At 46.0% G+C, this 24,719-nt stretch overlaps 1 protein-coding gene across 6 annotated transcripts in view; it reads left to right on the top strand.

Annotated features, from left to right (window-relative positions):
• The window catches only part of LOC139273283 (filamin-A-interacting protein 1-like), a 432,733-nt gene that overhangs the window by 230,170 nt on the left and 177,844 nt on the right, over positions 1–24,719 (top strand). For 5 of the 6 annotated variants that reach the window (XM_070889981.1, XM_070889984.1, XM_070889980.1 and 2 more), the window contains exon 3: positions 7,423–7,596. In XM_070889981.1, the coding sequence (XP_070746082.1) occupies positions 7,423–7,596 (174 nt within the window). Of the gene's footprint in view, positions 1–4,656; positions 6,815–7,422; positions 7,597–24,719 lie in introns of those variants that run through there. The other variant, XM_070889985.1, reaches the window with a different exon arrangement.

The following is a 24,719-nucleotide window of genomic DNA, read 5'->3' as shown; positions in this document are numbered from 1 at the left end:
GGGTTCGTGATGGGGCAGGTGATTGTAAGTCTAGTGGATGAACTGGTAATGTGTTGTGTGATTGTTAAATCTTTTGCTAATAAACCACTAGTTCTTAATAGCATTATGTTGCTATGAATTCTTAAGCAAAGAATCCATGAATCAAATACATTAGCATTAGCACTGATTCTGGGCCTGAAGATAGATTCAGGTGAATTTCCACCCCTTGTTGTTTCTCTATGGGTGATAAAAGCTGCCAGCCCCAGACTGCCCATGTACATCTCAATGGATCTACTCAGGATCATGCTCCATGCCGGGGATGGGGGCTAATATTTGGGGGGGAGGGGTGGGTGGGGGCAGTGTGTCCGTATGAGGGGAGGAACATGGGAATCTAAAGAGGCAGAATGGAAAATTAATCGGTAGGTTTGGAAAATGGGGATCACCATTTGCAACTCTGAGTTTAAAGCTTAGAAATGATGTTGGCAAAGTTATCATTGGAACATGCTCCACACTCTTGTATCAGGTTCTCATCTCCCCCTTTTTAATGGAAAGCCTAAATCTGTTAATGGCTCTGTTAAGATAACAGCAGTAGGGATTTTTTCTGCGTGTATTAAGTATTCATAAGATAACATCGCTGACAGTCATGTCTACCCTTATGTAGTATGTATAGCATGCAAGGGATTGGAGTATAAAAGTAGGGAAGTCTTGCTACAACTGTACAGGGTTTTGGTGAGACCACAATGAGTGTAACGTAGTTAAATTTGCTGATGATACAAAGATAGTTGGGAAAGCAAGTTGTATGGAGGACACAAAGAATCTGCAAAGGGATATAGATAGGCTAAGTGAGTGGGCTAAAAGATGGAGTATAATGTGGGAAAATGTGAGGTTATCCACTTTGGTAGGAAAAATAAAAAAGCTAGTGATTATTTAAATGGGGAGAGATTACAAAATGTTGCAGTACAGAAGGATCTGGTGGTCCTTTACATGAAACACAAAAGGTTAGCATGCAGGTACAGCAAGTAATTAGGAAGGCAAATGGAATATTGGACTTCATTGCAAGGGGATAGAGTATAAAAGTAGGGAAGTCTTGCTACAACTGTACAGGGTATTGGTGAGGCCACACCTAGAGTACTGTGTACAGTTTTGGTCTCCTTATTTAAGGAGGGATATATTTGCATTGGAAGCAGTTCAGAGAAGGTTCACTAGATTGATTCCTGAGATGAAGGGGTTGTCTTATGAAGAAAGCTTAAGCATTGGAGTTTAGAAGAATGAGAGGGGATCTTATTGAAACGTAAGATTCTGAGGAGGCTTGACAGGGTAGGTGCAGAGAGGATGTTCCCCCTTGTTGGGGAATCTAGAACTAGGGGGCATAGCTTCAAAATAAGGCGTCGCCCATTTAAAACGGAGACGAGGGAGAATTTCTTCTCTCAGAGGGTCGTGAATCTTTGGAATTCTCTGCCCCAGAGAACTGTTGAGGCTGGGTCATTGAATATATTTAAGCTGGAGATAGACATATTTTTGAATGATGAGAGGGCAAAGGGTTATGGGGAGCGGGCAGGGAAGTGGAGTTGAGGCCAAGATCAGATCAGCCATGATCTTATTGAATGGCGGAGCAGGTTCAAGGGGTTAAATGATCTACTCCTGCTCCTATTTCTTATGTTCTTATGTATAATTTCAGCACAAGTAGGATTTCTGTGACATCCATGGACTCATTTAATTTGGTGTCGCAGGTACCACTGACACTGTGCTAAGCAGAGTAATTCCTCGTCAGTTTGTTCCCAAGTTGCCCAAGTGCGAAGTATAAGCTCACATTCAGAAGTTCAGTGGTTTACTGAAAAATAAACCCATGAATGACATACTTCCTGATCTCCCTCAGTTGTTTAGTTTCCAATACATCACTGCTCCATTTCACTTACCCTTTATATAAACTACATGAAGGGAGGATGGGAGGTGGAGGCACAGTGAACAAGGGAAGCTGTGACACCCATTCACATTTTTCAATAGACAACCGTTTCAGTCCATGTGAGGACATTTCCTTTTTCCAGTGATCTCATTTTAGCATTGCATTTAGTTGACACAAGGATTTCATACTGGGTGACCACATAGGCTCCGTGTGTGTTTAAAATGTCTAGAAAGGAGCTTCTTTGTCTGGTCTGGTCTAAGTTATAATGAGAATTAGTGCTTTTAACCACACAATCATTGACAGCTGTTCTTGTGTAGTTCAGTACCGAGAACAAGAAATTTGCACAGAACCTCAGTTTTTATTATTTGGTTTTCAAGACAGAAAGACAATGGGAGCATCTATTGAAGCAGAATAAGTGTTAGAAATAACCAGACTGTGTGATAAAGACTACAAATCCATAACTATCCTCACCCTCTAACATTGGTGTTTCATCTCTGGGACCGAGACCCGAATCCAGCTCACAATAATGTTACGAAGAGTATGCACACTGCAAGTACCAGCTTGGATCAGTTGTTCGTACTACAGCTTTAGCAGAGTCCATAGATTGTGGGTTCAAGTCCCAGGGGGAGAAATTCAGTTGCGCCTCATTTGGGGCGGTAACCCAGGCGGAGCGATAATTTTAGCACCTTGAAAATGTTTTCACCCTCCATCCAAAAATTCGTCAGAATCGGTCGAAGAGCTGACAGGGGCGATAAATCAGCCGTTGCACACCAGAGCTGGGGGGGGGGCCATAACGAAAGTTTGGTCGGTAAATTTGGCGGATGCATTGGGCATGCGTGGAACTCCGAATCAGATCACGGGAAAAGCTGAGTCTTAAAGGCACGGCACAGTCATGCACCCATTAAAGTTTTCAGAATCACTTGTTTTCAGCCCGTACTGTTATGTCTGTCTGCCGCTGCAAACTGGGAGGCTTACGCACTGTGCTGTGTGTAAACGTTGCACTGACTGACCTCCGAGGGAAGCGCTTCCTCATCCCTGTAAGTAGCCACCAGTTAGCGACTCTGCAAACCTGAATCTACTGGTTTTCCAGACGTTGTTCTTGGCAGCCGCTAAATGAGGCGGCCACACCGAATTTACCGACCGGGGTGCAAGTGTGGGCGTTGCACCAGGAATACATCAGGATCGCACTGGTCGTCAGCAGCCAGGCGCTACTGGTTTGCACCCCCGGTGAGCATCTAATGAATTTTTGGTCAGGGCGCTAAATGCTGTGTTCCCGGTCGGTAACCTCTTACACTCCCAACAGAAAGTACGCTTTAATGACATGGGAAGAGATTTACCCCTTTCAACACACAGCCTGACTAAGATAAGTAAAGTCAGTCCCCAGGGGAAATCTGAGTTCAAATGATATTGGCTCAGACGATCAAGACGTAGAATCAGTTTTGGTGGAGATAAGAAATAATAAGGGAAAGAAGTCACTGGTGGGAGTGGTCTACAGACCTCCAAACTGTAGCCACGCTGTAGACAGAGTATAAATCAAGAAATATTAGAGGCTTGTAAGAAAGGTAATGCAATAATCATGCGTGATTTTAATCTTCATATTGATTGGACAAATCAAATTGGCCAAGGTAGCCTTGAGGAAGAGTTCATAGAGTGTGTGCGGGCTGGTTTCTTGGAACAATACATTGTGGAACTAACCAGGGAGCAGACTATTTTAGATCTTGCAATGTGTAACGAGTCTGGATTAATTAATGATCTTGTAGTGAAGGATCCTCTTGGGAAGAGTGATCATAGCATGGTAAAATTTCAAATTCAGCTTGAGGGTGAGAAAGCTCGGTCTCAAACTAGTGTCCTGAACTTAAATAAAGGTAATTACAAAGGTATGAAGGCAGAGTTGGTTAAAGTAGATTGGGAAAATAGATTAAAGGGTAAGACTGTAGAAAAGCAGTGGCAAATATTTAAGGAGCTATTTTATAACTCTCAGCAAAGATTTATTCCGGTGAGAAAGAAAGACTCTAAGAGAAGGATGAACCATCCCGTGGCTAACTAAGGAAGTAAAGGATGGTATCAAATTGAAAACAAAGGCATACAATGTTGCGAAGAACAGTGCAAAGCCAGAGGATTGGGAAATTTTTAGAAACCAGCAAAGGACGACTATAAAAATGATAAAGACAGAGAAGATAGCATACTAGCAAGAAATATAAAAACAGACAGTAAGAGCTTCTACAGGTATATAAAATGGAAGTGAGCAGCTAAAGTAAATGTTGGTCCCTTAGAGGATGAGACTGGAGAATTAATAATGGGGAACAGGAAACAGGCAGAGATTTTAACAAATATTTTGTATCGGTCTTCCTGGTAGAAGACGCTAAAAACATCCCAATAATTGATAATCAAGTAACTATTGGTGGGGAGGGGGGGACTTAGTACAATCATTATCACTAGAGATAACATACTAGGCAAACTAATGGGACTAAAGGTGGCCAAGTCCCCTCGACCTGATGGTCTGCATCCTAGGGTCTTAAAAGAAGTGGCTGCAGAGATAGTGGATACATAGGTTGTGATCTACCAAAATTCCCTGAATTCTGGAAAAGTCCTAGCGGACTGGAAAATCGCAAATGTAAAATCCCTATTTAAGAAAGGAGGGAGAAAGAAAGCAGGAAACTATCGACCAGTTAGCCTAACATCTGTCATTGGGAAAATGCTGGAGTCCATCATTAAGGAAGTAATAGCAGGACATTTAGAAGTTCATAATGCAGTCAAGGAGAGTCAGCATGGTTTTATGAAAGGGAAATCATGTTTGACAAATTTGCTGAAATTCTTTGAAGATGTAACAAGCAAAGCGGATAAAGGGGAGCCAGTAGATGTTGTGTATTTGGATTTCCAGAAAGCATTCGATAAGTAAACATAAAAAGGTTACTGCACAAGATTAGAGCTCAGAGGGTTAACACATTAGCTTGGATAGAGGATTGGCTAACTAACAGAAGAAAGAGAGTCGGGATAAATGGGTCATTTTCAGGTTGGCAAACTGTACCTAGTGGGGTGCCGCAGGGATCGGTGCTGGGGACTCAACTATTTACAATCTATATTAATGACTTGGATGAAGGGATCGAGTGTAACGTAGCCAAGTTTGCTGATGATACAAAGATAGGTGGGAAAGTAAGTTGTAAGGAGGACGCAAAGAATCTGCAAAGGGATATAGACAGGCTAAGTGAGTGGGCAAAAATTTGGCAGATGGAGTATAATGTGGGAAAATGTGAGGTTATCCACTCTGGTAGGAAAAATAAAAAAGCAAATTATTATTTAAATGGGGAGCGATTACAAAATGCTGCAGTACAGAGGGATCTGGGGGTTCTTGTACATGAAACACAAAGTTAGCATGCAGGTACAGCAAGTAATCAGGAAGGCAAATGGAATGTTGGCCTTTATTGCCAGGGGGATGGAGTATAAAAGTAGGGAAGTCCTGCTACAACTGTGCACGGCATTGGTGAGACCACACCTGGAGTACTACGTACAGTTTTGATCTCCTTATTTAAGGAGGGATATACTTGCATTGGAGGCAGTTCAGAGAAGGTTCATGAGGTTGATTCCTGAGATGAAGGGATTGTCATATGAAGAAAGGTTGAGCAAGTTGGCCCATACTCATTGGAGTTTAGAAGAATGAGAGGTGATCTTATTGAAACATATATGATTCTGAGGAGGCTCGACAAAGTAGATGCAGAGAGGATGTTTCCACTCATGGGGGAATCAAGAACCACGGGACATAATCTTAGAATAAGGGGCCGCCCATTTAAAACTGAGATGAGGAGAAATGTCTTCTCTCAGAGTATTGTGGATCTGTGGAATTCGCTGCCCCAGAGAGCTGTGGAGGCTGGGTCACTGAATATATTTAATGTGGAGACAGACAGATTTTTGAGCGATAAGGGAGTCAAGGGTTATGGGGAGCGGGCAGAGAAGTGGTGTTGAGACCAGGATCAGATCCTGATCTTATTAAATGGCGGAGCAGGCTCGAGGGGCCAAGTGGCCTACTCCTGCTCCTATTTCTTATGTTCTTATGTTAGTCAGGATAGTGGTTCAAATTGAGGAGCCCCAATTCCAAAACAATATTAAAGGGACAACATCTTCATGAAGAAGTGTTTGGCAAATCTTTATTTAATTGTTTGCAAGCATAGGACCCAGTGATAGAAATCAGTTGTGTAAGTGGTTTCCCTTATGTGTTTTCGACGCACCTCCATGTTACAATAGTTATAGACCTGGGAGTGATTACTCTACTGAACAGATGAATGAGTCACGGACAAATACCTTGGTCTCAACCATCAATGCTTTATTAAAGTTACCTCAACACAGCAAAACTACAAGTAAACATAGTGATGATGTCGTACAATCCAATACTCTGGCATGTCTAAACCGCCCCTATCGCAAAGTACCCAACGTCTAAACCCTCTGCTCGGATCCACAGTGTACCCCCGAATCTGTACCGACCGGCTCGCCGTACCCCTCGCAACAAAACCTCCCCACTAAAACCCTTCTAAGGCTTGGTTGGGAGAACACACGACACCTCCTCACACAGTGGCTGTGATCTTAAAGATGCATGGGCAGGAATGATGCTCACCGATTCATTGGCTTACTCGCTGCTTCTTTTGGTGAAAACGTGTCTCTTCTGGTTCTGTACTGATTTCTTCTCTCCGTCCCAGGATGCTCGGTTCTTGTAGAGGTGAAGCAAGTGAGAGCAAGAGAGAGATATGGCCGCACGGTCCCCTTTTCTATCCCATCACTGTTTGCCTTTTCTGGCCGAATAAAATTTGCCCTTGTTTCGAGGCTTCCTGTTTGTGTGTCTTCCACTGATGGCTGGTTGATGAGGTTTCGCTTCTAATCGGTCTGGGGCTTAATGGCTTTCTATTGTTCTGGTTTCCTGCCTCTCGGGGTTACCTCATCCAGGTAATGACTTGATCACTGACCAGCTTACGTTGCTGATCTATCTCTGACCAGTTCACATTGCCTAACAATGGACCCTCCATGCCCATTACCTCTGATGAGTTGCCTTATCCTGGCCATTGTAACTTCCCAAACCACCCCCGCCCATCAGACATGGATTTCGAGTACAACATGGAAAAGTACCTGGGCCCCTCCCACAACAGGCTTCCAGCTTTTTCTGCAGTGAGAAATATTAAAACACAATGTCCAGATAATGTCCAACAATCCTTGGGGAGTCGATGCCTACAGTTGAAGCCATCATTCCTCCATTAGCTCACGTGAGGCAAATGGCACATGGCTCATCTTCTCCAAATAAAAAGAGGTTTGCCTAAATTATTTTTTAATGAAGACAGTGTCCCTTTAAACACTAACACAATCTGTCAAAACTATTAAGCACAGGCACAAATTATTTTCATGTGGACTAAGAGATTGCAACAGCTAATATGCTGCATTTTACTGAGATGTATCGCCCCTGAATGTGTTACATTGCTTTTACCTGCTTGTCCATGTCCCCTGTAATAAAGCATTAGCTTGCGAGATCAATCTAAACAGATTCTACTCAATCTCCACAGGCACGGGAGGATGTCATTCACCTGCTGAAGTCGGACAAGATGAATCCGGAGTCTCTGGAGGCTTATTATGGTCTGGCTGTTCCCGAAAAGATTCTGCGGTCATTGTACAGGGATGCCAATCAAGCCCAGGGGAAGACCCCAGGGGAAGATGTGTACGAGAAGCCGATGGCAGAGGTATGGTTTCAGTTTTGCATTGTACACCTTGCACAAAACGATTGATTTGAAGCTTCACATCTGAGCACCTCTTCCTGGATAAGGTAGAAACACTGGGGTCGATTTTCACTGCTTTCACCATGTGCTAATGGGGTGGTAACGGGTCCTGTTAATATGTTGTAATAAGAACATAAGAACATAAGAAATAGGAACAGGAGTAGACCATATGGCCCCTCGAGCCTGCTCCACCATTCAATAAGTTCATGAAGACAGTGTTCCTTTAAACTCCCAAGGCCCCAACTCATTGCTGGCCAAGAACGGGGAAACACTCATCAAGGACACCGAGGCAGTCAGGGCCCGCTGGAAGGAGCACTTTGAAGATCTCTTCAATCGAGACTCTGCCTTTGACTCAAGTGTTCACAACTTCATCCCGCAGCATGCGACCGCCACCACCTCAGTGAAACCCCAACACTGCACGAGGTAGAAAAAGCCATAAACTAGCTCAAGAATAACAAGGCTACGAGTGCGGATGGAATTCCTGCTGAGGCGCTAAAGTTTGGCGGAGAGGCGCTGTTGGTGCAGATACATGACCTCATCTCTCTCATTTGGAGAGCATGCCGGGAGATCTCAGAGATGCAGTGATCGTGACCATCTTTAAAAAAGGGGACAAGTCCGACTACGGCAACGACAGGGGAATCTCTCTGCTATCAGCCACTGGGAAAGTTGTCGCTAGAGTTCTCCTCAACCGTCTTCTCCCTGTGGCCAAGGAGCTCCTCCCGGAGTCACAGTGCGGATTTCGTCCCCTACGAGGCACAATGGACATGATCTTTGCAGAGCAACAGCTGCAGGAAAAATGCAGGGAGCAGCACCAGCCCTTATACATGGCCTTTTTCGATCTTACAAAGGCCTTTGACACTGTCAACTGCGAGGGTCTATGGATCGTCCTCCTCCGTTTTGGATGCCCCCAAAAGTTTGTCAACATCCTTCGCCCGCTCCACGATGACATGCAGGCCGTGATCCTTACCAACGGATCCATTACAGACCCAATCCACGTCCGGACCGGGGTCAAACAGGGCTGCGTCATTGCTCCAACCCTTTTCTCAATCTTCCTCGCTGCCATGCTCCACCTCACAATCAACAAGCTCCCCGCTGGAGTGGAACTAAACTACAGAACCAGTGGGAAGCTGTTTAACCTACGCCGCCTCCAGGCTAGGTCCAAGATCACCCCAACCTCTGTCGTTGAGCTGTAGTACGCGGATGATGCCTGCATCTGCGCACATTCTGAGGCTTCACTCCAGGATATAGTCGATGTATTCACCGAGGCATAGGAAAGCATGGGCTTTACGCTTAACATCCGTAAGACAAAGGTCCTCCACCAGTCTGCCCTCACCACACAGCACTGCCCCCCAGTCATCAAGATTCACGGCGTGGCCCTCGACAACACCTCGGGAGCCTTTTATCAACAAAGGCAGACATTGATGCGGAGATTCAACATCGCCTCCAGTGTGTCAGTGCAGCCTTCGGCCACCTGAGGAAAAGAGTGTTCGAAAACCAGGCCCTCAAATCTACCACCAAGCTCATGGCCTACAGGGCTGTAGTAATACCCGCCCTCCTGTATGGATCAGAGGCAGGGACGATGTACAGAAGACACCTCAAGTCGCTAGAGATTTATCACCGATGTCGCCGCAAGATCCTGCAAATCCCCTGGGAGGACAGGCGCACCAACATCAGTGTCCTCGTCCAGGCTAACATCCCCAGCATTGAAGCACTGACCACACTCGATCAGCTTCGCTGGGCAGGCCACATAGTTCACATGCCAGACATGAGACTCCCTAAGCAATTGCTCTATGCGGAGCTCCTTCACAACAAACGAGCCAAAGGTGGGCAGCAGAAAGGTTACAAGGACACCCTCAAAGCCTCCCTGGTAAAGTACGATATCACCACTGACACCTGGGAGTCCCCGGCCGAAGACCATCCTGGGTGGAGAAAGTGCATCCGGGAGGGTGCTGAGCTCTTCGAATCTCAACGTCGCGAGTGTGAAGAGGTCAGGCGCAGGCAGCGGAAGGAGCGTACGGCAAATCAGTCCCACCCACCACCTTCCCCCGACAAATGCATGTCCCACCTGTGACAGGGTCTGTGGCTCTCGTGTTGGACTGCTCAGCCACCAAAGGACTCACTTTAGGAATGGAAGCAAGTCTTCCTCGATTCCGAGGGACTGCCTTTGATAATGATGATGGTGGCTGATCTGATCATGCACCCAGCTCCACTTCCCCGCCCGCTTTCCATAACCCCTTATCCCCTTATCGCTTACGAAACTGTCTATTTCTGTCTTAAATTTATTTAATGTCCCAGCTTCCACAGCTCTCTGAGGCAGCGAATTCCACAGATTTACAACCCTCTGGGAGAAGAAATTTCTCCTCATCTCTGTTTTATTCTAAGATCGTGCCCTCTAGTTCTAGTCTCTTCCATCAGTGGAAACATCCTCTCTGCATCCACCTTGTCAAGCCCCCTCATAATTTTATACGTTTCGGTAAGATCACCTCTCATTCTTCTGAATTCTAATGAGTAACGGCCCAACCTACTCAACCTTTCCTCATAAGTCAACCCCCTCATCTCTGGAATCAACCTAGTGAACCTTCTCTGAACTGCCTCCAAAGCAAGTATATCCTTTCGTAAATATGGAAACCAAAACTGCACGCAGTATTCCAGGTGTGGCTTCACCAATACCTTATTTAGCTGTAGCAAGACTTCGTTGCTTTTATACTCCATCCCCTTTGCAATAAAGGCCAAGATACCATTGGCTTTCCTGATCACTTGTTGTACCTGCCTACTATCCTTTTGTGTTTCATGCACAAGTACCCCCAGGTCCTGCTGTACTGCAGCACTTTGCAATCTTTCTCCATTTAAATAATAACTTGCTCTTTGATTTTTTTTCTGCCAAAGTGCATGACCTCACACTTTCCAACATTATACTCCATCTGCCAAATTTTTGCCCATTCACTTAGCCTGTCTATGTCCTTTTGCAGATTTTTTGTGTCCTCCTCACACATTGCTTTTCCACCCATCTTTGAATCCTCAGCAAACTTGGTTACGTTACACTCAGTCCCTTCCTCCAAGTCGTTAATATAGATTGTAAATAGTTTGGGTCCCAGCACTGATCCCTGCGGCACCCCATTAGTTACTGATTGCCAACCCGAGAATGAACCATTTATCCCGACTTTCTGTTCTCTGTTAGTTAGCCAATCCTCTATCCATGCTAATATATTACCCCGAACCCAGTGAACTTTTATCTTGTGCCATAACCTTTTATGTGGCACTTTGTCAAATGCCTTCTGGAAGTCCAAATACACCACATCCACTGGTTTCCCTTTATCCACCCTGTTCGTTACATCCACTAATGTAACCGCCGCTTTTACTATGGAAATTGGGGCCCCATGACGTAAATAGAATCCTGGTTTCCATTTTGGGTTGGAACTGCGCTGTGTTGGCTTTGAGCAGTGCCAAGGATTGTCCAACAGCCCACCTGTCATATTTAAAGGCTGGAGTCTCAAAATCAGTGCTGAGAAACTTACTGAGATAAGACATGATGATTCTATGACTGTGCAGTAGGGCATTCCATTTAACAGCTTAAAGAAAGAAAGACTTGGGTTTATGTAGCGTCTTTCATGACCACCGGACATCCCAAAGTGCTTTAGCAATGAAATACTTTTGAAGTGTCGTCATTTGTTGTAATATAGGAAAAGCATCAGCAAACTTCTGCACAAGCAAGCTCCCACAAACAGCAATGTGATAATGACCAGATAATCTGTTTTTTTGTTATGTTGTTTGAGGGATAAATATTGGCCAGGACACCTGGGATTACTCCTGTGCTCCTCTTTGAAATAGTGCCATGGGATCTTTTACATCCACTTGAGAGGACAGACGGGGCCTCGGTTTAACGTTTCATCTGAAAGACGGCACCTCTGACAGTGCAGCACTCCCTCAGCACTGCACTGGGAGTGTCAGCTTAGATTTATGTGCTCAAATCCCTGGAGTGGGACTTGAATCCGCAATCTTCTGACTCAGATCTTACGTTACAAACATACGAACATACGAACAATGACGGACAAGTAAAGACCATCTGGCCCACCAAGGCAGTCCCACACAATTGCGATACCTTGTGTATCACAACATATAAAATTCTGACGGGATTGGACAGGTTAGATGCAGGAAGAATGTTCCCGATGTTGGGGAAGTCCAGAACCAGGGGTCACAGTCTAAGGATAAGGGGTAAGCCAAGATGAGGAGAAACTTCTTCACCCAGAGAGTTGTGAACCTGTGGGATTCTCTACCACAGAAAGTTGTTGAGGCCAGTTCGTTAGATATATTCAAAAGGGAGTTAGATGTGGCCCTTATGGCTAAAGGGATCAAGGGATATGGAGAGAAAGCAGGAATGGGGTACTGAAGTTGCATGATCAGCCATGATCATATTGAATGGTGGTGCAGGCTCGAAGGGCCAAATGGCCTACTCCTGCATCTATTTTCTATGTTTCTATGTATACACTCCACCTCACCCGAAACCAATTTGGGGAAAGAAAATCTGGGAAATTTCTCTCTGTCCCATCTAGGCAATCTAAACTAGTCCAGGAGATCACTCTGGCCATTAAATTCCCTGCAGTACCTACCTTCTGTAAGAGGTGATCTCCGCCCCAGCCAGAAACAAATCCAGCTTCCGCTTGAAGGAATTCAGCAAATCTGCATCCACCACATGAAACGGCAACTTGTTCCAGAGGTCTATTCTCTGGGAAAAGAATCACCTCCTGACATCTAACCTAGATCTCGCCCTATACAACTTAACTTTATGATCCCTGGTCCTGCCTAACCTATTTAGTTGAAATAAACTGTCAGCTGGAACACCGACTATTCCTTCGTTATCTTATAAACCTCAATCATATCCCCTAAGTCTACGCTGCTCTAAGGTATAGCGTCCCAACTCTTTTAGCTTATCTTGATAACTAAGATGCTTTAGACTTGGAATTAGTCTAGTGGCACTCTTCTGCACCCTTTCCAGAGCCTCAATATCACCCACCGTGTGAGGAGACCAAAACTGAGCACAGTATTCCAAGTGCGGCCTGACTGAGGTGTTGTACAAGGACAAAACAGTACGCCTTGTCTTATACTCAATTGTCCTATGGATACACCCCAACACCCTATTTGCTCTAGCTATTGCTGCATCATCATCATCATCATGGGCAGTCTCTCGGAATCGAGGAAGACTTGCTTCCACTCTAAAAATGAGTCCTTAGGTGGCTGAACAGTCCAATACGAGAGCCACAGTCTCTGTCACAGGTGGGACAGATAGTCGTAGAAGGAAAGGGAGGGTGGGACAGGTTTGCTGCACGCTCTTTCCGCTGCCTGCGTTTGATTTCTGCATGCTCTCGGCGATGAGACTCGAGGTGCTCAGCGCCCTCCCGGATGCACTTCCTCCACTTAGGGCGGTCTTTGGCCAGGGACTCCCAGGTGTCAGTGAGGATGTTACACTTTATCAGGGAGGCTTTGAGGGTGTCCTTGTAACGTTTCCACTGCCCACCTTTGGCTCATTTTCCGTGAAGGAGTTCTGAGTAGAGCGCTTGCTTTAGGAGTCTCGTTCTGGCATGCGAACTTAGTGGTCTGCCCAGCGGAGCTGGTCAAGTGTGGCCAGGGATGATGGCCTGGTCAAGGATGCTAACATTGGTGCGTCTGTCCTCACTGCATGACATTGCTCGTGTACCTTTAAGGATGTATGCACTAGAATGTCCAAATCTCTTTCTATCTCCACCATCTTTAATGCCTTTCACCCTGGAGGGTGTATGAATGTTGAGCATTTGCTCTGCCCACATGCATAACACTGCACTTATCTAAGTTATACATCATTTTCCAGTCTTGAGCCCAATCTCCCAACACATTAAGATCTGCCTGACTCAGACGAGCATCTTCTCCAGTTCCAACACTCGCACAGATCTTGGTATTATCTGCAAATTTGCAAATTGTTGTCAACCCCTGAATCCAAATCATTAATAAAAATAGTAAAAAGCAACATTTTTCAGCTGAGTATTCTGAAGAAGAATAGGTGGCCGCCCTTTCAGAATAAAGGGCCGCCCATTTAAAATGGAGAGGAGGAGGAATTTCTTCTCTCAGAGGGTCGTGAATCTGTGGAATTCTCTACCCCAGAGAGCTGTGGAGGCTGGGTCACTGAATATATTTAAGGTGAAGATAGACAGATTTTTCAGCGATAACGGAGTCAAGGATTATGGGGAGCGGGCAGAGAAGTGGAGCTGAGTCCATGATCAGATCAGCCATGATCTTATTGAATGGTGGAGCAGGCTCGAGGGGCCATATGGTCTACTCCTGTTCCTATTTCTTATGTTCTTATGTAAGAATGAGCACAACCATACACAACGCTCCTATCGGAAGCACATGTGGGATTCCATATTTTTGTTCAAATTCCTCCTCAATTTCGGTGTAATGTAACAGCAGCAAATTGCATTTACATAGCGCCTTTGACGTAGGAAAATGTCCCTGTGTAAAAAGTTGATAGTTATAAGCGTGAACCCAAGCCCGAAGGCCCTGCTAGAAAGTGCATCCATGGGCATTGTGGAGGAAGAGGACCAGGCTCGCTGTGTGACGTTGCTGTGATCAGATTGCCACCGGCATTCAGTGACTGGGAGGGAGGGCTGATGTGGCCAATGGAGCTTCACCCTTGCAAAAGTCAATGGGGCTGATTTTCCGGTGATTTGCGCCTTTGTTTTTGCCCCGGAGGGACGTCAATGGCGGCGGTGAGGTGTTCTGGGCGGGCGGTCAGCATCCAGTGCTCCACGGCGATCCTCGGGTCCGGTTTAGCAGCGGTGCGGAGCAGCACCGCCCGGAAGAGCTGTGCCCGGTGTGTAACGATCCTGGTTGCGACACCGGCGCGAGTTTGAACTATTGCCCGACCCGTCCGCCCCGCAGTGCGCCCCGCAGTGACCACATGGGAAATCGGGCGGTCCGACCTATACCGGCTGCACTGAGGTAAGTAATACCCTCCTAAGGTAAGTATAAATGTTTTTTCTTTTAAAGTTTTTTTGCGATTTATGTTGTGGTGGTGTGGGCTATATTTTGGGAATGTTTTTGGTGGGTTTTTTTTCAGGGAATTTTTTCTCTCCAGGCCTCTCTCTCAGAGCGCTCCCAGGCCGGCTGTTTAGCTGGGGATTTTCCCATGCTCAGCCGGCCTAGCGCCCTAAGAGAGGTGTGTAACGCCTCCCTTACCGCCCCGCCCCACACTCAGGGCCCAGCTGATGAATTTTGCTGACCGAGGCGCAAACTGTTCCTGGGCGCAAACTTTACCGCCCCGCCGCCATTACCGCCCCGAAATCAGCAGAACCGAAAATCCAGCCCATTGCCTGTGCATGAGAAATGGAGAATATTGGTGGGGAAATAAACAGATCATTCTTAAAAAAAACCTCAGCACCACCCCCCGACTCCCCCATTATAGTCTTACCAGGCTTCTCTGGTGAAGTCACTAATGGAGAGTTGATGCCTGCCTCTGGACCGGGGATCCATTCATTCCAACAGAAGCCACAACTTCCTCCCAGCCTGGGAGCTGACTGGAGGTCCCTGGCCCCAGCAAGCCATCTGACCAGCTGGTCTATGCTGCACGTATTGTATCGATGTTAGGGAAGTGCTGCAACCAAGAAGCACTCTTGCTAAAGTTTCCGTCCACTGCCAATGTTTTGGATTCTGCACAACAGATTCTCAGACCCTGGAGCACGCTTCCCCTCTCCTTGATGTAGTAAAGGTTTTTCGAATCCTCGTTGTCCAATGACCATCAATCAGAACTGTGGGAGGGCACGGTTTTCTTGCAGGTGCCTTTGTGAAATCTGATTTTGTTCTTTAAAAGTAACAGAAAGCTAATGCTGTGTCGGCATTTTCTCAACTAACTCAATTACCGCTTAGCCCATGTAAGTGACCAGGGGTTTAACATCTTGCTGTGTGCAATAGTGCCACAAAATGGAGGAAATCCCCATTTACACACAGGACTTCCATGTAATAACTATTTGACTGTACCAGTATTCTTTTTTACATATATTTTCTAATTACACAGAACTTACAGCCCAGAAACAGGCCATTGGGCCGAACAGGTCTGTGCTGAATGTCCATGCTCCACACGAGCCTCCTCCCATCTTACTTCATCTCACCTGATCAACATATCCTTCTATTCTTTTCTCCCTCATCTACCTATCGAGCTTCCCCTTAAATGTGGCTAAGCTATTCACCTCACTGTGGCAGTGAGTTCCACGTTCTCAGCACTCTCTGGGTAATCACGAATACCCTTCTTCTGCACAAGTATTTTCTGAATTTTTATCACTTCACAATGTTGCAGCATTATACCATAAATTAGACTTCAATAAAATGCTTGCTTTCCACCTCTATTAATTAAAAATATTTACAAGCAGTCGTATTGTATCAGAGTGTTAGTCATCAGAAGTAAAATCACTTCCCCATCGAACTATGTGGAAAGTTTTCCCCTCAGCATCGTGCAGCAAAATCGTCTTCTTTACAAATACAATACCTGGCAGAGAAAGGAAGTCCTTCCACTATCTAATTAAAGGTTTTGGGTATAGCTTTGGGTCAAATGTATGGGAAGCAGATTAAATCCATCTACAGCATAAAAATGAATCAATGCCTTAAAATTCCAGGGGCAGGGGAGCGTGTTAAAGCAAGGCTAATGGTCTCGACCAGCTCCGTTGGGCAGGCCACATTGTCTGCACTCCCAAAGCAAGCGCTCTACTCGGAACTCCTACACGGCAAGCGATCCCCAGGTGGGCAGAGGAACCTACTCAACCTATCTTCATAAGTCAACCCCCTCATCTCCGGAATCAACCTAGTGAACCTTCTCTGAACAGCCTCTAATACACATCCTTCCCTAAATACGGAGACCAAAATTGTACGCAGTACTCTAGGTGTGGCCTCACCAATACCCTGTACAGTTGTAGCAGGACTTCTCTGCTTTTATACTCTATCCCCCTTGCAATAAAGGCCAACGTTCCATTTGCCTTCCTGATTACTTGTACCTGCACATGAACTTTTTGTGTTTCATGCACAAGGACCCCCAGGACCCTCTGTACTGCAGCACTTTACAATTTTTCTCCATTTAAATTATAATTTGCTTTTCTATTTTTTCTGCCAAAGTGGATAACCTCACATTTTACACATTATACTCCATCTGCCAAATTTTTGCCCACTCACTTAGCCTGTCTATATCCCTTTGCAGATTTCTTGTGTCGTCCTCACAATTTGCTCTCCCATTCATCTTTGTATCATCAGCAAATTTGGCTATATTATACTCGGTCCCTTCATCTAAATCATTAATATAGATTGTAAATATTTGAGGTCACAGCACCGATCCCTGCGGCACCCCACTAGTTACAGTTTGCCAACTGGAAAATGACCCATTTATCCCAACTCTCTGTTTTCTGTTAGTTAGCCAATCCTCTAACCATGCTAATATAGTACCCCCAACCCTGTGAACTTTTATCTTGTGCAGTAACCTTCTAAGTGTCACCTTATCGAATGCCTTCTGGAAATCCAAATACACCACATCCACTGGTTCCCCCTTATTCACCCTGCTCGTTACATCCTCAAAGAACTCCAGCAAATTTGTCAAACATGATTTCCCTTTCATAAAACCATGCTGACTCTGCTTGATTGAATCATGTTTTTCCAAATGTCCTGCTACTGCTTCCTTAATAATGGACTCCAGCATTTTCCCAACGACAGATGTCAGGCTAACTGGTCTATAGTTTCCTGCTTTCTGTCTGCCTCTTTTTTTAATCTGCTGGGACCTCCCCAGAATCCAGGGAATTTTGGTAGATTACAGCAAATGGATCCACTATCTCTGCAGCCACATCTTTTAAGACACTAGGATGCAAGCCATCAGGTCCAGGGGACTTATCCGCCTTTAGTCCCATTATTTCACCGAGTACTACTTCTTTGATGATAGTGATTGTATTAAGTTCCTCTCTCCCTATCGCCCCTTGATTATACACTATTGGGATGTTTTTAGTGTCTTCTACTATGAAGATCGATACAAAATATTTGTTCAAAGTCTCTGCCATTTCCCTGTTCCCCATTATTAATTCCCAAGTTTCATCCTTTAAGGGATCATCGTTTACTTTAGCTACTTGCTTCCTTTCTATATACCTGTCGAAACTCTTACTGTCTGTTTTTATATTTTTGCTAATTTACTCTCACAAGCTATCTTCTCTGATTTGATCATTTTTTTAGTCGTCCTTTGCTGGCTTCTAAAAGTTTACCAATCCTCTGGCCTTCCACTGTTCTTCGCAACATTGTATGCCTTTGTTTTCAATTTTATACCATCCTTTACTTCCTTAGTTAGCTGAGGGATGGTTCATCCTTCTCTTAGTCTTTCTTTCTCACTGGAATATATCTTTGCTGAGAGTTATGAAATATCTCCTTAAATATTTGCCAATGCTTTTCTAGAGTCTTACGCTTTAATATTTTCCCCCAGTCCACTTCAACCAACTCTCCCTTCATACCTTTGTAGTTACCTTTATTTAAGTTCAGGACACTAGTTTGAGACTGAGCTTTCTCACCCTCCAAACTGAATTTGAAATTTTACCATGCTATGATCACTCTTCCCAAGAGGATCCTTCACTACAAGATCATTAATTAATCCAGACTCGTTACACATTACCAGATCTAAAATAGTCTGCTCCCTAGTTAGTTCCACAACGTATTGATCCAAGAAACCATACCGCATACACTCTATGAACACTTCCTCAAGGCTACCTTGGCCAATTTGATTTGTCCAATCAATATGAAGATTAAAATCGCCCATGATTATTGCCGTACATTTCTTACAAGCCTCCACTATTTCTTGATTTATACTCTGCCTACAGCGTGGCTACTGTTTGGAGGTCTGTAGACCACGCCGACCAGTGACTTCTTTCCCTTATTATTTCTTATCTCCACCAAAACTGATTCTACGTCTTGATCTTCTGAGCCAATATCATTTGAACTCAGATCTTCCCTGGGGGCTGAGTTTACTCATCTTAGTCAGGCCGCCTGGTGAAAGGGGTACATCTCTTGGGAACGTAAGAGGTTACCGACCGGGAGCGCAGTTTTGCAGTATTGGATCAGTCGCAGGACATTCAATCGTATTGACATTGGGAAAAGGCACAGCAGTTGCCTGGTCTGCAGCAGCAGCTGTTCAGTGAGTATCAGAAGATCATGTTGCTGTTGAAGTGGCTTTTGATCAGTGGGCGATGGCGGGGAGCTGCCTGTGTGTTGCGTTTCAGAGAGCGCACAGAGAGAAGACGCGGTGCCAAAAGCAGGCGGCTTCAACTCCAGCTGCTGTGTGCCAGACAGATGTTGCGATTTGCTGGTGTACATTTGGAAGTTTGAGCCTCACAGTCTGCCAACTGCCAACAGGACCGACTCATCTTTGAATATAAGAACATAAGAAAAAGGAGCAGGAGTAGGCCATTCAATAAGATCATGGCTGATCTGATCTTGGCCTCAACTCCACTTCCCTGCCCACCCCCCATAACCCTTCACTCCCTTATCACTCAAAGATCTGTCTATCTCCACCTTAAATATATTCAATGACCCAGCCTCCACAGCTCTCTGGGGCAGAGAATTCCAAAGATTCACGACCCTCTGAGAGAAGAAATTCCTCCTCATCTCCGTTTTAAATGGGCAACCCTTTATTCTGAAACTATGCCCCCTAGTTCTAGATTCCCTCATGAAACATCCTCTCTGCATCTACCTTGTCAAGCCCCCTCACAATCTTATATGTTTCGATAAGATCACCTCTCATTCTTCTGAACTCCAATGAGTATAGGCCCAACCTGCTCAGCCTTTCTTCATAAGACAACCCCCTCATCTCCGGAATCAACCGAGTGAATCTTCTTTGAACTGCCTCCAATGCAAGTATATCCTTCCTTAAATACGGAGACCAAACTGTACGCAGTACTCCAGGTGTATTTGGACAACAAATCAAAGGGGAATGTTTTTCAGGATAGGCACCACAGGATGCAGCCCCAGAATGTGAAGATTTTGCAGCGTCAGAAAGTTACAACAGTTGGATCAATTGTTGTAAACACAGTTTGTACAAACAGATGAGCACATTGACCAAAGCAATGCTGACACTCACCCACATGCATGTATGTCCATAGATCACCCTGCCTTCCTCTGATGGTAGTGTCAAGCAGGATCCTACTTCTGTTTTTCTATCCTGCTTATCAGGACAGGGACAGCGGGTGCTGCTATAGGTACAACTCCCTGATCCTGTGTCTGCTCTGAGAGGTGTCAGCCGTGACTCATGGTAGCATTCTCGCTTGAGTCAGAAGGTCATGAGTTGAAATCCCACTCCAGAAACTTGAGCACATAATCCACACCGACAATTCCAGGCAATATTGATTGAGGTGCCGTCCTTTGGCTGAAACCTTAAACCGAGGCCCCGACTGCCCTCTCAGGCTGATGTAAAAGATCCCTTGACATTTTTTGAAGAAGAGAAGGGGAGTTATCCCCAGTATCCTGCCCAATATTTATCCCTCAACCAACAGCACTAAAAAAAACAGACGATCTGGTCATTATGGTTTGTGAAACTTTGCTGTGTGCAAATTGCATTTCCCACATTACACTGCACTACATAAGTACTTCATTGCGTGTTCTGAGGTCGTGAAAGGCGCTATAGAAATGCAATTGCTCTCTTCTTTCTTGCAATTGTGCATATACAGCTTTCCAAACACTCACTGAGGGGGTCACTGAATGGCTGACATCAACAGAAATTAAAATCAGGAGAAATGTATAAGGGGCAGCTGATTCGATATCATCAGTTTAGGATTAGGGTTACTATCATCATCATCATCATAGGCAGTCCCTTGGAATCGAGGAAGACTTGCTTCCACTCTTAAAATAAGTCCTTAGGTAGCTGAACAGTCCAATACGAGAAGCACAGTCCCTGTCACAGGTGGGACAGATAGTCGTTGAGGGAAAGGGTGGGTGGGACAGGTTTGCCGCACGCTCTTTCCGCTGCCTGCACTTGGGTTCTGCATGCTCTCAGTGATGAGACTCGAGGTGCTCAGCGCCCTCCCGGATGCACTTCCTCCACTTAGGGCAGAGATTCCCAGGTGTCGGTGGGGATGTTGCACTTTATCAGTTACTATCATCCAAAGTTCAACATACCCCCAATACCTCATCATGGTCTACGCTTGCTAATGATTGTGTGTTTTTTGTTGAGCTGAGGCACAAGTAGGACAGCGGCACTCAAAACAGGGCCTGAGGGCCATTTTCAACACCTCTCCCCCTCAGCAGTGTCCTGTCCGTGTGTGTCTGACACAGGTCTGATTTGCTGCCGATCCCTCTCCTGGGAAATGCTACTCAGAAGGAGAACTATACCAGGCTCCATACGATAAGTGAAGAGGGCAGAGTTGATCCAGCCTTGGGTGGCTTCACTAACACATAGTTATTTAACCGAACCTTAGCCTAGAATTGACAGCTGCTGATGTTTGCAGACAATGCATGTGCATTGTTACCTCTAGTGTCCGCCAAGCATCTGTCCTTGGTCCCCCCATCCTATTTCTCATCTACATGTTGCCGCTCAGCGACATCATCTGAAAACATAGCATCAGTTTCCACATGTACGCTGACGACACCCAGCTCTACCTCACCACCACCTCTCTCGATCCCTCCACGCTCTCTGATTTGTCAGTCTGTCATGAACTGAAATTTCCTCCAATTAAACATTGGGCAGATCGAAGCCATTGTCTCCTTCTTGTGGGGCTCGGTGTCTGATTATGCTCCTGTGAAGCTCCTTGGGACGTTTTGTTATGTTAAATGCGCTATATAAATAGCAAGTTGTTGTTGTTGTGCATGTAGAACATAAGAAGATGGACCACGTGGCCTTCCTTTGTCTGCTATTGTAGCAGAGGCGCTAACCCATTTAAAATAAACTGACTAACATCAGACAAACTCACCCAGTGTTCATAAGCCAACATCAGCAACAGTTCTGTCCAGGCTTTGAGCTGCCCCATTCCCCCTCGCCCTGGTGAATATCGGCCTTGCCTCCACTTGACTGTGCACACTGCACTGCATGAAGTCAGGCCACAGTGTGGGCTGGGGGTTGAGATCACAGCGTCAGATGCAGGTTGCCTCATTAAATGGTGTAGGATATTAGAGTGACCATTGGGTTACGCACTGCCTCGCACTGTGGCACTTATGTTCTTCTGTTCTTATTCACTGTGGCCCACAACACCAAGTTGGTGAGTAACACTGATGGCGTAATATATTTGCTTCACAATCACCTGCCACATTGTGGATCCCCTGAACTCAACTGACTGGGGTTTTATTGAGTCTTGTGAACATCACGTGGCTAAGCCACTCACAATTCAACAACTCTCATCATCATCATCGCAGGCAGTTCCTTGGAGTTGAGGATGACCTGCTTCCACATTAAAAATTAGCTCTCAGGTGACTGATATGTCCGATGCAGGACTACAGTCTCTGTTGCATGTTGGACAGACGGTGGTTGAAAGGACGTTGGTTGAAGTGCCGGTTGGTTGAAGTGCTTGGGTTGTCATGTACTCCTTCCACTGTTTGTGCTTGGTCTCCGCTTTCTCTTGACGAAGAGACTCGATGTGTTCGGTGCCTTCACGGATTATTTAAGCGATCGTGCATTGGTGGTACTTCTCCAGTGCTTTGATGCGCCTGCTGTATGTAGTCCATGTCTCAGAAGCATATATGAAGGCAGGTATGACGACTGTTCTGTAGACCATGAGCTTTGTGCTGGTTTTTGTCTGGTCTTCAAACACTCTATTCAACAACTCTACAACTATTTTGGTTAACAGATAAAGCTGAAATCAACAGCTCTACAATTACTATTTTAGATCGAACTTTACACCAAGTGCTCCCTTTTAGTAAGAGCATTAGAACCCACAAATTTCCAAATTTCCAATTGGACACCTTGTCAAATCAAATAAAAATTTGGTTGCCGGGGGTGATGATGCACTCCAGTCCCTCCGGTGCCCGCCTCTCGCGGAAGGCCGCGAGTGTACAGGTGGACACCGCATGCTCCATCTCCAGGGACACCCTGGCCCGGATGTAAGCACGGAAGAGAGGCAGGAAGTCGGGCTGAACGACCCCCTTGACCGCCCGCTGTCTGGACCGGCTGATGGCCTCCTTGGCCATGCCCAGGAGCAATCCTACGAGGAGGCCTTCGGACCTACCCGCTCCCCTCCGCACAGGGTGCTCAATAGCTCTACAACTCTTTTTGGGAGACAAAAATAAACATTAAATCAAGTGCCCCCCGATCTGGGGGATGCTCCAGACATTTTTCAACTGCCCTTTTATTTTTATTTTTTGTGTTTTTTTTTATTTTTTGGGGGCTTTAAAATCATAAATTTTACAAGTGCCCCTATAAAAGGGGAGGGGGACACTAAAACCGACAATTAAAACAAATTAAACTTTAAAACATATAAAATCAAATTATAATTTGGTTGCCGGGGGTAATAATGCACTCCAGTCCCTGCGGCACCCACCTCTTGCGGAAGGCCGCGAGCGTACCAGTGGACACCGCGTGCTCCATCTCCAGGGACACCCTGGCGCGGATGTACGCATGGAAGAGAGGCAGGCAGTCAGGCTGAACGACCCCCTCGACCGCCCGTTGCCTGGACCGGCTAATGGCCCCCTTGGCCGTGCCCAGGAGCAGTCCTACGAGGAGGCCTTCGGACCTACCCGCTCCCCTCTGCACAGGGTGCTCAATTGCTCTACAAACCTCTAAGCATACTCACAGGTGCATACATTACAGATGGGGGCATTTTTAACCCTGCTCGCTCAGCAGAAACCTGGCGGGTGGGCAGTTAAAATCACCCTGGCTCTTACTTGTTCCAAAGCTGCCACGATCGCAACAACTGCAATTTTAACCAGTTCTCCTGAGCAGGCAGCTAGGACAGGCGCCCAGAGTGAACAAGATCTTTCTTTACATATGCATATTGTGGCCCAATGACATCATTGAGACCCGACTCGGGCCTGAGCGGGGAATCCACCTGGAGGTAAAATCGGGGCCATGCTGTCACTAAGCTTATTAATCCAATGTGTTCAGAGCGTTCCTAACTACTTAGCTCCCTCCATTTGGAATGCGGTCCAAGGGCCGTTGTGTGGAACAGCACCATGAACAGAACATAGAAAGGTTAGCAGGATGGTGTGAGCAAATTATCCACAATTCGGATAAAATTCAGTGTCTGCCGTGGCTCAGTGGGTAACACACTTGTCTCTGAGTCAGAAGGTTGTGGGTTAAAATCCCACTCCAGGAACTGGAGTACTAGGCTGACACTTCAGTGTAGTGCTGAAGGAGTGCTGCAATGTCGGATGTGTCTTTCAGATGAGATGTTAAACCGAAACCCCCATCTGCCCTCTCAGGTGGACATAAAAGATCCCATGGCACTATTTTGAAGATGAGCAGTGGTGTTCTCCCGGTGTCCTAACCAATATTTATCCCTCAATCAACATAACATAAAAACCTGGTCATGATCACATTGCTGTTTGTGGGAGCTTGCTGTGCGCAAATTGTCTGCTGCGTTTTCCACATTACAACAGTGACGACAAGCCAAAAGATAATTCATTGGCTGTAAAGCGCTTTGAGATGTCCGGTGGTCGTGAAAGGCACAAAGTGTTAGAAAGGGAACTTTAAAAAAAAAATCTCCCCACTTTACAGCAAGGTTTTAGCTCAAAGCGGCTGCGGCAATATTGCTCAGTGAGGTGGAAAAATCCCAGTCGAATCCGTTACACTTAACAAATCAGTATCTGATACCTCCACCACCCCAACCCCGCAATCACCCCCCATCCCACAATCACCCCCCCACCCTGCATTCACCCCCCCTGCAATCACCTCCCCACCCCGCAATCACCCCCCCCCACCCCGCAATCATTCACCCCCCTCATCCCGCAATCACCCCCCACCCCGCAATCACCACCCCCCCCGCAATCACCTCCCCACCCCGCAATCATTCACCCCCCTCATCCCGCAATCACCCCCCACCCCGCAATCACCCCCCCCACCCCGCAATCACCCCCCACCCCGCAATCACCCCCCACCCTGCATTCACCTCCCACCCTGCATTCACCTC

The sequence above is a fragment of the Pristiophorus japonicus genome, chromosome 9 (assembly GCF_044704955.1).
Source record: "Pristiophorus japonicus isolate sPriJap1 chromosome 9, sPriJap1.hap1, whole genome shotgun sequence".
NCBI lineage: Eukaryota > Metazoa > Chordata > Chondrichthyes > Pristiophoridae > Pristiophorus > Pristiophorus japonicus.
The sequence above is the reverse complement of the archived record's forward strand: the minus strand, read 5'-3'. Positions and strand labels throughout refer to the sequence as shown.